Source organism: Phocoena phocoena, chromosome 18, assembly GCF_963924675.1.
Source record: "Phocoena phocoena chromosome 18, mPhoPho1.1, whole genome shotgun sequence".
Taxonomy (NCBI): domain Eukaryota; kingdom Metazoa; phylum Chordata; class Mammalia; order Artiodactyla; family Phocoenidae; genus Phocoena; species Phocoena phocoena.
The window spans coordinates 25,125,823-25,139,801 of record NC_089236.1 but is presented as its reverse complement, the minus strand read 5'-3'; the positions used below and the strand labels follow the sequence as shown (position 1 = coordinate 25,139,801).

At 39.6% G+C, this 13,979-nt stretch overlaps 1 protein-coding gene across 2 annotated transcripts in view; it reads right to left on the bottom strand.

Moving 5' to 3' along the window:
• MTRF1 (mitochondrial translation release factor 1) overlaps positions 1 to 13,979 on the bottom strand; it is a 48,950-nt gene that overhangs the window by 8,005 nt on the left and 26,966 nt on the right. For both annotated transcript variants that reach the window (XM_065896088.1, XM_065896089.1), the window contains exon 7: positions 5,196 to 5,313. In XM_065896088.1, the coding sequence (XP_065752160.1) occupies positions 5,196 to 5,313 (118 nt within the window). The remainder of the gene's footprint in view (positions 1 to 5,195; positions 5,314 to 13,979) is intronic.

Sequence of the window (13,979 nt, the reverse complement as noted above, 5' to 3'; positions counted from 1 at the left end):
TGCTTAGATACCTCTTTAGATTCTGATGTCTAAATGAGGTATTTCAGATGAGAAGGGTATACTGTACAGTACAGGGAAATACAGCCATAATTTTGTAATAACTTTAAAGGGAATATAATCTGTAAAGGTATTGAATCACTATGTTGTACACCTGAAACTAACATAATATTGTAAAAACCGACTATACTTCAAGTAAAAAAATAACAGAGGGCTTCCCTGGTGGCACAGTGGCTGAGAGTCCGCCTGCCGATGCAGGGGACGCGGGTTCGTGTCCCGGTCCGGGAAGATCCCACATGCGTGGAGCGGCTAGGCCCATGAGCCATGGCCGCTGGGCCTGCGCGTCCGGAGCCTGTGCTCCGCAACGGGAGAGGCCACAACAGTGAGAGGCCCACGTACTGCAAAAAAAAAAATAATAACAGAAAACAGGAAAAAGAAAAAAAGACTTTATATATAGAAACCAATAAAAAGAAACTACCCAAACTCTTTAAAAGGAAGAGTTTATAGTGAACGTTTCTCAGTTGTCTTGGTTCTAAATGCAGCTAATCAACATATCTAACTGCACATGTTTTGGTTAGTCGACTTCTGGATTTGGGTGGGTTTGACTCACTGTGTAGCCCAGTTACCAGCCCAAATCTAGCCCCGAAATGGTGACTCTTGAGACTTCAGGCTGTGTTCTTAACTTTGCAGCTACCACTCTGAAGGTCTATATCCAATCCTGCTCCCAGGTACACTAGAGGTGAAAGGTACTTTCCTTTCTGCATCACAAAAAGCAAAAACCCTCTTAGCTTAGGCCAGTTGCACTGATAAGGCAGTAACTATTTTGCTGGAGATTTTTAAAAGTTCTATAAAATTCTACTCTTCAAACTATGTTTTCACCCTGTCTAAATAAGCTACAATCACACCTGCTAATAACTTTAAGCAGGCTTCGCCCTTATTGGTTCAATGTTATTTCTTGACTGCTCTATTGCAGCCATGCATTTGGGCTGGGGCACCAGCTTGCTCACGTCTTCCAAGCACTTGCCTGGAGCTCTCTTAAATCAGGAATCCTTTTTCTCAGCACCCAAAGGAATATGAAAATTTCCATTTCAAGGTAACCAGACAGTCATGAGATCTGTTCTAAATTCCTCTTATTAGCTGACCCATACTGACTTTGTCTATATACCTGCACTGCTCTCATCCAGTGGCTCAAGCCAGACCTTTTCTTACTCACCAGCTCAGTAATTCCTGAGGGAACCACTTCATTATCTATTTTAATACATTTTCTGTAGAGGAGTATTTAATCGTTAAATACTCCCTCAGGAATAGAGGACTGGGGGGAGGGGTAGAGTATGTTGAAACAAGGTGCTGGAGTTGTTAAAAAAAAAATTATAAAAGGGCTTTGAAAAAAAGGTTTGTGGGTAAGACTTAAGTCCTCTTTAGGTCCAAGAACCACATCTAAGTGCGTAAAAAATTGGCCCAAGGTAGTCTGGCAATATAAGCATCAGTCACTTTTGCAAAGTTAGTAATTTATGGCTGACCAGGGTGTAATGGTTTTTTTTTTTCTTTTTGAATAAGACACCATCTATGCTCTCAAGGAGCATTTATTTTATTTTACTTTTTAAATTCACTTATTTATTTTTTATTTTTGGCTGCATCGGGTCTTAGTTGCGGCACGCGGGCTCTCTAGTTGAGGCACGTGGGCGCTCTATTTGTGGTGCGTGGGCTTAGTTGCCCCCACAGCCTGTGGGATCTTAGTTCCCCAACCAGGGATCGAACCCGAGTCCCTTGCATTGGAAGGCGGATTCTTAACCACTGGACCACCAGGGATGTCCCCAGGGTGGTTTTATAATCCTCTAATGTTTTAAAGTATTTTAGTTCATTTTTTTCAGAAATTTGGTCACCTTTTACTTTGTTTTTAATTTTTAATTCATCTTAAGCTAATTATTACTGTTTATAATACGGAATACAGGGTTTACGTAAAACACACTAAGTATTCAACAACTTGTGGATTTCTTAAGTAAATTATGGTAAGGTACAAACATTATAACTTCACTTTTGGTGAGAAAGGATATATTTATATATGCATAGAAAAGAATCTGAAAGGATATACACCAAAGATATATACCAAAAGTGGTTGTTGGGGATTGTTTTAGATGTTTTCTGTTATTTTGCTCATGTATATAATTCTAGGTTTTTACAGTTTCTTATGGAATGAAAGTCAATAAAGAACTTTAGGGGCTTCCCTGGTGGCGCAGTGGTTGAGAATCCGCCTGTCAATGCAGGGGACATGGGTTCAAGTCCTGGTCCGGGAAGATCCCACATGCCATGGAGCAACTAAGCCCGTGCGCCACAACTACTGAGCCTGCTCTCTAGAGCCTGTGAGACACAACTACTGAAACCCGCATGCCTAGAGCCCATGCTCTGCAACAAGAGAAGCCACCGTAATGAGAAGCCCACGCACCACAAAAAAGAGTAGCCCCAGCTCGACACAACTAAAGAAAGCCTGTGCGCAGCAACGAAGACCCAACACAGCCAAAAATAAATAAATAAATAAATAAATCTATAAAAAAAAAAAAAAAACTTTAGAACACACCCTCTCACCGTCCACAAAAATAAACTCAAAATGGCTTAAAGACTTAAATGTTAAGACATGACAGCATAAAACTCCTACAAGAGATCATAGGCAAAACATTCTGACATAAATCCTACCAATGTTTTCTTAGGTCAGTCTCCCAAGGCAATAGAAATAAAAGCAAAAATAAACAAATGGGACCTAATCAAACTTACAAGCGTCTATACAGCAAAGAAAACCATAAATAAGACAAAAAGACAACCCTCAGAATGGGAGAAAATATTTGTAAATGATGAGACGGACAAGGGCTTAATTTCCAAAATATACAAACAATTCATGCAACTCAGTAACAAAAAAACAAACAACCCAGTCAAAAAATGGGCAGATCTAAACAGACATTTCTCTAAAGAAGACATACAGATGGCCAATAGGCAAATGAAAAGATGCCCATCATTGCTAACTATTAGAGAAATGAAAATCAAAACTACAAAAACGACCTCACACTGGTCAGAATGGCCATCATTAAAAAGTGTCTACAAATAATAAATGTCAGAGAATGTGTGGAAAAAAGGGAATCCTCCTATATTGTTGGTGGGAATGTAAGTTGGTATAGCCATTATGGAAAACAGTATGGAGGTTCCTCAGAAAAGTAAAAATAGAGTTGTCATATGACCCAGCAATCCCATTCCTGGGCATATACCCAGACAAAACTATAATTTGAAAAGATCCATGCAACCCTATGTTTATTTGCACTATTTACAATAGCCAAGACATGGAAACAACCTAAATGTCCATCAACAGATAAATGGATAAAGAAGATGTGGTGCATGTATACAATGGAATATTACTCAGCCATAAAAAGAGTGAATAATGCCATTTGCAGCAACGTGGATGGACCTAGAAATTATCATACTAAGTGAAGTCAGAAAGAGAAAGACAAATACCATATGATATCACTTATATGGGGAATCTAAAATATGACACAGGGCTTCCCTGGTGGTGCAGTGGTTAAGAATCCACCTGCCAATGCAGGGGATATGGGTTCGAGTCCTGGTCCGGGAAGATCCCACATGCCACGGAGCAACTAAGCCCGTGAACCACAACTACTGAGCCTGCGCTCTAGAGCCTGCGCGCCACAACTACTGAAGCCCGCATGCCTAGAGCCCGTGCCCGCAACAACAGAAGCCACCGCAATGAGAAGCCCACGCACTGCAACGAAGAGTAGCCCCCGCTTGCCGCAACTAGAGAAAGCCCGCACACAGCAACCAAGACCCAACGCAGCCAAAAATAAATAAATAAGATAAATAGATTTATATATACAAAAAAGAAAGCCCAGGTGATTTACAAAAAAAAAAAAAAAGACACAAATGAACATATCTACAAAACAGAAACAGACTGACAGACATAGAGAACAGACCTGTGGTTGCCAAGTGGGTGGTGGCGTGGGAGAAGGGAAGGATGGCGAGTGTGGGATTAGCAGATGCAAACTAGTATATATACAGGATGGGTAAACAACAAGGTCCTACTATACAGTACAGGGAACTATATTCAATATCCTGTGATAAGCCATAATGGAAAAGAATATGAAAAAAGAACGCATATATCTATAAATAAGTCACTTTGCTGTACAGCAGAAATTAACACACTGTAAATCAACTATACTTCAATAACATTTTTTTATAAATTGCACTGAAACAACAAGAACAGGAACACAAACTCCATCTGAAATAAAATGAGGTAATGAGTGTAGTCTCCAAACACAATATATAAAGACAAAGTGGATGGATTGCTGTACACCTAAAACATTGTTAATCAGCTATACTTCAATTTAAAATTATTTATTTAATTAATTAATTAAAGAAAAAAAAAAGAAAAAGAGGCTGGAAGAATGGCAAATGACTCAGCAGAGAGGAGGAAGGTGAGGTCGAACCCCCTGTCGAGGGAGATGCTGACCAGAACCAAGCCCATCTGCCTGCTGAGGGCCAGACAGGCTCTGGCATTGAGGCACTAACGAGGCACCCCAGAAATCAGGGTTGACAGTTTGGGGACTAGATACAGAAAGTCTATGTAACAACTAGATCTTCAAGTCCCCTCCCTCAATCTGCAGGAAGCAGGAGGTACAGTCTTTAGAGAATTAAATAAGGAAAGTTCCAGACTTGAGTCTAAATAGGTGCAAAGGAAGGCAAGTGTGAGGCATATAACTGAATAAAAAAGGATTAACTAAAAGTGTGCTTACTGAATGGTGAGACCTTGACCTTACTCTCAGGTGTCCTGGAGGAGGATCCTTCTTAGGAGAAAAACTACCCAAGAGAAAAGATCTACAAATGCTGACATGTGAAGAGCTCTAATAAAAAAGCCGATTAATCACCTGACTGCCCTTCAGTTGAAACTTATTAGTGGATAAGTGGCACCCATGCACTCAGCTTTTAGAACCTCACTCTTAAACAGACACAGCCAAGGAGGTTCCTTTTCCAAACAGAAGGGAATATGAACACCTTGGGGACCTCGGACCCATGACCCCAGTGCCACCTTTAAAGAGTTTGTGCAAGGAACCAGACACAACATAAGACTCTTTCTAAATGCCAAATAGCTTTATAAGATGTGAAGAAAAGTTAAAAGTACAAAAGCAGAAGGACTAGCTTACCTGTGGGGACATGGACAAGTCTGACAGCACTATCTGTTGTATTAACATGCTGCCCTCCTGCTCCTTTGGCTCGAAATGTATCTATTCGTAAATCCTTGGGGTCCACTTTCACATCTACCTAGAACAAAAAGTACAGCATGAGTAAATTCCACACTCAACAAATACTTTAATACTAAATTGATCCCAAATCTTTCAAATAAACTGTACTATTTTGTGTTAAGTCATAGCCATTTGACTAAGAGGTGAAATAACTTAAACCTAAACTCCCTATTCCAACAGATGCTATTTAAAAAAAAAAAATTTATTTATTTGGCTGCATCGGGTCTTGGTTGAGGCTTGCAGGCTCTCTAGTTGTGGCACGTGGGCTCCAGAGCGCGCAGGCTCAGTAGTTGTGGCACGTGGGCTTAGTTGTCCCACAGCATGTGGGATCTCAGCTCCCCGACCAGGGATTGAACCTGTGTCCCCTGCACTGGAAGGCAGATTTTGAACCACTGGACCACCAGGGAAGTTCCCAACGGATGCTATTTTTAACACTGACTTATGATGCTATGAGATCACTGAGTTATGTAATCTTTCAGAAGTTTCATCATCTATCATCCCACAAAGCTACATTAGATACAAAATATATTTAAAATATATATATACATACATATAAAGTTGATCCTCATTATTCCCTGATTCTGTATTTGCAAATATACCTACTCACTAGAATTTATTTGTTCCCGCAAGTCAATTATTGCAGCACTTTCACAGTTATTTGCATACATATGCAGGGCAGCAAAAAATTCAAATTGCTCTACACATGCATGTTCTCAGCTGAGGTCCAACAAGGTGACTCTCTGCTTTCTTGTTTCAGCTCCTATAGAGATGACAGAGGATGAGGACAGGAGGGGCAGGGCAGGGCAGTGCAAGAAGCTCTGGCTCTGGGGCCAGGTGGACAGGGTATGAATTTCAACTCTGGCACCTGTGAATGACGTGCCTCAAGACAAGTCACTTACCACTTCTGAACATCATTTTCTCTCTTGTAAAATAAAGAAAATAGAATCTACCAGGATAGGTTGTTTCTAGGATTTAGGATTATAATCTATGTGAGATATGTATATATACTTTCCCTAGAAAAAATAGTTCAGTATTCACTAAATCAGTATTCACTGTGACTTTGTAGAACATAACTACTGCGAATGAGAATCCACTGTGTGTATATGTGTGTGCTTGTTAATGGACTGAACGGAGGCACCCCAAAAGATATGTTCTATTCTAACCACCGGAACCTTATTTGGGAAAAGGGTCTTTGCAGACACAATTGAGTTAAGATGAGATCATACTGGATTATTCAGATGGGCCCTAAATCCAATGACAAGTGTCCTTATGAAAGACACCTAGAGAAGAGAGAGGAGGAGACCATGTGAATTTGGAGCCAGAGATTGGAGTTGTACATCTACGAGCCAAGGAACACATGGAGACACCAGAAGCTGGAAAAGACAAGGGAGGATTCTCCTCAGAACCTCTGGAGGGAGCATGGCCCTGCCAATACCTTGATTTTGGACTTCTGACCTGTAGAACTGAGAATACATTTCTGTGGTTTTAAGTTACTAAGCTTGTGGTAATTTGTTATGACAGCCTTAGGAAATTTTCTGATATTTATACACACACACACAAATGCACAGAAATACATATCTATATATGAATATACAGATATATATACAAATGTATACAAAATATGCTGTTTTTGAGGGGAGACCTAACATTTTCTTCTACATTTATCATTTATTTCAATAAATGACAGACAGCAAGTATGACCATTCTCTTTGAAAAGTACACTAATAACAGGGTTGAGGTTAGAATCTAATATATAACTTAGTTGGTTGTTCTTTTGTTTCCTCTAAAATGAGTACTATATGGTGAAGAAAAAGATTACACAGTGCAAAGATTATACAGGCTTTGTTAAAATATGCCAGTGTTGGCCAGCTTAAAATTTCAATAAACACTAAAGAGATGAAGAGTAATTTCCCATTTCTTGTGGTTACAGTATATTAAGTAGTTATACAGCAAATATGTCGATGTTATATGTCATGTTCTCCCAAATGTTATAGAAACTACCTAATAACTTCTGGGGAATTCTGAACATAGAAACAGTGACTTATTAATATACAAAGAATTTAAAATATCAATTAAGAGAATAAGGCCCTGTTTAGGAGAATGAAGCTTCACTAAATGAGTTTAATTTTCAAGAATATGAAGACAACAAGGGGATAGGTGAGAATGGGGTGGAAGGAATAAGGATGCAAGCAAGACAACTCTATGGTTTTGATTTCTGAACCACATAAATGCTGATAACACCAAAAATAAAAGAGAAAAGAGGAAAGAAAAATTAAATCTTAAAAATTAAATACAACCAGAAACAAATGAATCAAAATATTTACCATAATAATAACATAACCACACAGAAAAACATTATTTCAGATGGTCTTTGAACATATTACTCTGACTGCTTTCTTGGTGGGTTACATTCTAAGGACAGAAATGTTAAACATTACTAAGTAGTTTACTGAAAAATTCTGAAACTATTTTATATATAGTATAATAAAGCAAAAAGTAAACATATTAAAAGTGATTAAGAAAGAAGATTTTAACTCCAAGTGGAAAGATATAAAACAAAATGCAAAAAGGTGCAAGAAAGATACTCCCTGTAAATTTGAATTGGAAGTAATAATAATAATAGGAACCTTTGATTTAAAATCATATGTATTTCCTAATTATATCCACTGAAGAGTCTTGATGTAATAAGCACACTTTAGTAATAATGAGCAGACCTAGTACCCATACGTTGATTTCTGGATACATTCCCCACTAAAAAGAACCAGGTCTGACTCCAAGTCTGAGGCAGGAGAGTACAAGGTAGCCTGGGATGTCTATTATAGCAGAAAGCAAGTATGCACTCAAAGACTCACTGGGTCATTTCAAAAGGGGCTACCCTAAAAAGGCTACTATGGGCCAAAATGGGACAATTTGAACATTAAAAACAATAGCGACTGCCCAGCCTCAGCAATCACACAAGAAAAATAAAAGGAATCCAATTGGAAAGGAAGAAGTAAAACTGTCACTGTTTGCAGATGACATGATAATATACATAGAAAATCCTAAAGACAGCACCAAAAAACTTCTAGGGCTCATCAATGAATCTGGTAAAGTTGTAGGATACAAAACTAATATACATAAATATGTTGCATTTCTATATACTAACAACTATCAGAAAGAGAAATTAAGACAACAACCCCATTTACAATAGCATCAAAAAGAATAGAATACCTAGGAATAAACCTACCTAAGGAGGTAAAAGACCTGTAACTCAGAAAACAAGACACTGATGAAAGAACGTGAAGATGATACAGATGGAAAAACATACTGTATTCATAGATTGGAAGAATTTTATGTTAAAATGACCATACTACCCAAGGCAACCTACAGACTCAATGAAATCCCTATCAAAATACCAATGGCATTTTTCACAGAACTAGAACAAATAATTTAAAAATTTGTGTGGAAACTCAAGAAACCCCAAATAGCCAAAACAATCTTGAGAAAGAAGAACAGAGCTGGAGCTATCACGCTCCCTAACCTCAGATTGCACAACAAAGCTACAGTAATCAAAACAGTATGGTACTGGCACAAAAACAGATACATAGATCAATGAAACAGAATAATGAGCCCAGAAGTAAACCCAAACACTTATGGTCAATTAATGTGCAACAAAGGAGGCAAGAATATACAATGGGGAAAAGACACCCTATTCAATAAGTGGTCCTGGGAAAACTGGACAGCTACATGTAAAGGAGTGAAATTAGAACATTTTCTCATTCCATATACTAAAATAAACTCAAAATGAATTTAAGACCTAAATGTAAGACCATAAAACTCCTAGAAGAAAATATAGGTAGAACACTCTTTGACATAAATTGTAGCAATATTTTTTGGATATGTCTCCTAAAAGAAACAAAAACAAAAATAAACAAATGGGACCTAATCAAACTTAAATGCTTTTGCACAGCATAGGAAAAAATAGGTAAACAAAAAGACAACCTACTGAATGGGAGAAAATACTTGCTAATGATATGATGATAAGGGGTTAATATATAAAATATATAAACAGCTCATGTAACTCAACATTAAAAAAAAACCAAACAACCCAGTCAAAAATAGGCAGAAGACGTGAACAGACATTTTTCCAAAGAAGACATTCAGATGGCCAACAAGCACAGGACAAGAAGCTCAACATCACTAATCATCAGAGAAATTCATATCAAAACCACAGTGAGATATCACCTCACACCTGTCAGAATGGGTATCATCAGAAAGAACACAAACAACAAGTATTGGTGGGGATGTGAAGAAATGGGAACCTTTATACACTTTAGGAATGTAAATTGGTGCAGCCACTGTGGAAAACAGTATGGAGGCTCCTCAAAAAACTAAAAACAGAACTACCATACAATCCAGCAATTCCACTCCTGGGGTGTATATCCAAAAAAACATGAAAACATTAATTCGTAAAGATATATGCACCACGGTGTTCACAGCAGCATTATTTACAATTGCCAAGGTATGGAAGCAACCTAAGTGTCCATCAACAGATGAATGGATAAAGAAGATGTGGTATATATATGCAATGGCATATTACTCAGCCATAAAAATTAATGAAATTTTGCCATTTGCAATAACATGGATGTATGTGGAGGGTACTGTGCTTACTGAAATTAGTCAGACAAAGACAAATACTGTATGATATCACCTATATGTGGAATCTAAAAAATAAAACAAACTAGTGAATATAGCAAAAAAGAAATAGACTCATAGATACACAGAACAAACCAGTGGTTACCAGTGGGGAGAGGGAAGGGGAGAGGGGAAGAATAGAGGTAGGGGAGTAAGATGTACAGTAAATGTACATTTATAAAATAAATGAGCCACAAGGATATATTGTACAGCACAAAGGAATATAGACAATATCTTATAAAAACTATAAAACTTAAAAAAATTGTGAATCACTATGTTGTACACCCGAAACTAATATACTATTGTAAATCGACTATACCTCAATTTAATAAGAAAGAAAAACAATAGTGATTATAACTCATTGAATTTAAAAAATCCATAGGTCTATAATGAGGTCAATATATGAAATTCAATATATGAGTTTATAATGAGGTAAAATAAAAGAGAAAGAGAGGAGGAGCTTCAAGATGGCAGAAAAGTAAGACACGGAGATCACCTTCCTCTCGACAAATACTTCAGAAATACATCTACATGTGGAACAGCTCCTACAGAACACCTACTGACGCTGGCAGATGACCTCAGACCTCCCAAAAGGCAAGAAACTTCCCATGTACCTGGGTAGCATAAAAGAAAAAAGAAAAAACAGACAAAGAATAGGGACGGGACCTGCACCAGTGGGAGGGAGCTGTGAAGGAGGAAAGGTTTCCACACACTAGGAAGCCCCTTCGTGGGCAGAGGCTGTGGGTGGCGGAGGGGGGAAGCTTCAGAGCCAAGGAGGAGAGCGCAGCAAAAGGGGTGCGGAGGGCAAAGCGGTGAGATTCCCGCACAGAGGATCGGTGCCGACAGGCACTCACCAGCCCGAGAGGCTTGTCGGCTCACCCGCCGGGACGGGCTGGGAGCTGAGGCTCGGGCTTCAGAGGTCGGATCCCCCAGAGAGGACCGGGGTTGGCTGCGAACAGAGCCTGAAGGGGGCTAGTGCGCAACAGCTAGCCGGGAGGGAGTCCGGGAAAAAGTCTGGAGCTGCCAAAGAGGCAAGAGACTTTTTCTTGCTCCTTTGTTTCCTGGTGTGCGAGAAGAGGGGATTAAGAGCGCCGCTTAAAGGAGCTCCAGAGACGGGTGCGAGCAGCGGCTATCAGCGCGGACCCCAGAGACGGGCATGAGACGCTAAGGCTGCTGCTGCCGCCACGAAGAAGCCTGTGTGCAAGCACAGGTCACTGTCCACATCTCCCCTCCCGGGAGCCTGTGCAGCCCGCCACTGCCAGGGTCCCGGGATCCAGGGACACCTTCCCCAGGAGAACACACGGCGTGCCTCAAGCTGGTGCAACATCATGCTGCCCTCTGCCGCCTGAGGCTCGCCCCGCATCCGAACCCCTCCCTCCCCCACCCCGCCCCTCGCCTGAGTGAGCCAGAGACCCCGAATCAGCTGCTCCTTTAACCCCATCCTGTCTGGGCGGGGAACAGACGCCCTCAGGCGACCTACAGGGAGAGGCGGGTCCAAATCCAAAGCTGAATCCCGGGAGCTGTGCGAACAAAGAAGAGAAAGGGAAATCTCTCCCAGCAGCCTCAGGAGCAGCGGATTAAATCTCCACAATCAACTTCATGTACCCTGCATCTGTGGAATACCTGAATAGACAACGAATCATACCAAATTGAGGAGGTGGACTTTGGGATCAACGATATATATATTTTTTCCCCCTTTTTCTCTTTTTGTAAGTGTGTATGTGTATGCTTCTGTGTGTGATTTTGTCTGTATAGCTTTGCTTTTACCGTTTGTCCTAGGGTTCTGTCTGTCCGTTTTTTTATTACTTAAAAAATATTTTTTCTTAAAAATTATTTTTTATTTTAATAACTTTACTTTACTTTATTTTATCTTATTTTATCTTCTTTCTTTTTTTTCTCCCTTTTACTCTGAGCCGTGTGGAGGACAGGCTCTTGGTGCCCCAGCCAGGCATCAGGGCTGTGCCACTGAGGTGGGAGAGCCAAGTTCAGGACACTGGTGCACAAGAGACCTCCCAGCTCCACATAATATCAAACAGCAAAATTCTCCCAGAGATCTCCATCTCAACACCAAGACCCAGCTCCATTCAACGACCAGCAAGTTACACTGCAAGACACCCTATGACAAACAACTAGCAAGACAGGAACACAACCCCATCCATTAGCACACATGCTGCCTAAAATCATATTAAAGCCACAGACACCCCAAAACACACCACCAGACATGGACCTGCCCACCAGAAAGACAAGATCCAGCCTCATCCACCAGAACACAGGCACTAGTTCCCTCCACCAGGAAGCCTACACAACCCACTGAACCAACCTTAGCCACTGGGGACAGATACCAAAAAAAAAGGGAACTATGAACCTGCAGCCTGCAGAAAGGAGACCCCAAACACAGTAAGTTTTACAAAATGAGAAGACAGAGAAACACACAGCAGATGAAGGAGCTAGGCAAAAACCCACCAGACCTAACAAGTGAAGAGGAAATAGGCAGTCTACCTGAAAAAGAATTCAGAATAATGATAGTAAAGATGATCCAAAATCTTGGAAATATGATGGAGAAAATACAAGAAACATTTAACAACGACCTAGAAGAACTAAAGAGCAAACAGAGACGAACAACACAATAAATGAAATTAAAAATTCTCTAGAAGGAATCAATAGCAGAATAACAGAGGCAGAAGAACGGATAAGTGACCTGGAAGATAAAAGAGTGGAAATAACTACAGCAGAGCAGAAGAAAGAAGAAAGAATGAAAAGTATTGACAGTATCAGAGACCTCTGGGACAACATTAAACGCACCAATATTCGAATTATAGAGGTCCCAGAAGAAGAAGAGAAAAAGAAAGGGACTGAGAAAATATTTGAAGAGATTATAGTTGAAAACTTCCCTAATATGGGAAAGGAAATAGGTACGTCCAGGAAACACAGAGAGTCCTGTACAGGATAAATCCAAGGAGAAACATGCCAAGACACATATTAATCAAACTATCAAAAATTAAATACAAAGAACAAATATTAAAAGCAGCAAGGGAAAAACAAGTAACACATAAGGGAATCCCCATAATCCCTGCAAGCCAGAAGGGAGTGGCAGGACATATTTAAAGTGATGAAAGAGAAAAACCTACAACCAAGATTACTCTACCCAGCAAGGATGTCATTTAGATTTGACGGAGAAATCAAAGCTTTACAGACAAGCAAAGGCTAAGAGAATTCAGCACCACCAAACCAGCTTTACAACAAATGCTAAAGGAACTTCTCTAGGCAGGAAACACAAGAGAAGGAAAAGACATACAATAATAAATCTAAAACAATTAAGAAAATGGTAATAGGAACATACATATCGATAATTACCTTAAATGTAAATGGATTAAATGCTCCAATCAAAAAACACAGACTGGCTGAATGGATACAAAAACAAGACCCATATATATGCTGTCTACAAGAGACCCATTTCAGACCTAGGGACACATACAGACTGAAAGTGAGGGGATGGAAAATGATATTCCATGCAAATGGAAATCTAAAGAAAGCTGGAGTACCAATTCTCATATCAGACAAAACACACTTTAAAACAAAGACTATTACAAGAGACAAAGAAGGACACTACATAATGATCAAGGGATCAATTCAAGAAGATATAACAACTGTAAGTATTTATGCACCCAACATAGGAGCACCTCAATACATAAGGCAAATACTAACAGCCATAAAAGGGGAAATCGACACTAACACAATCATAGGAGGGGACTTTAACACCCCACTTTCACCAATGGACAGATCATCCAAAATGAAAATAAATAAGGAAACACAAGCTTTAAATGATACATTAAACAAGATGGACGTAATTGATATTTATAGAACATTCCATCCAAAAACAACAGAATACACATTCTTCTCAAGTGCTCATGGAACATTATCCAGGATAGATCATATCTTGGGTCACAAATCAAGCCTCGGTAAATTTAAGAAAATTGAAATGATATCAAGTATCTTTTCTGACCAAAACGC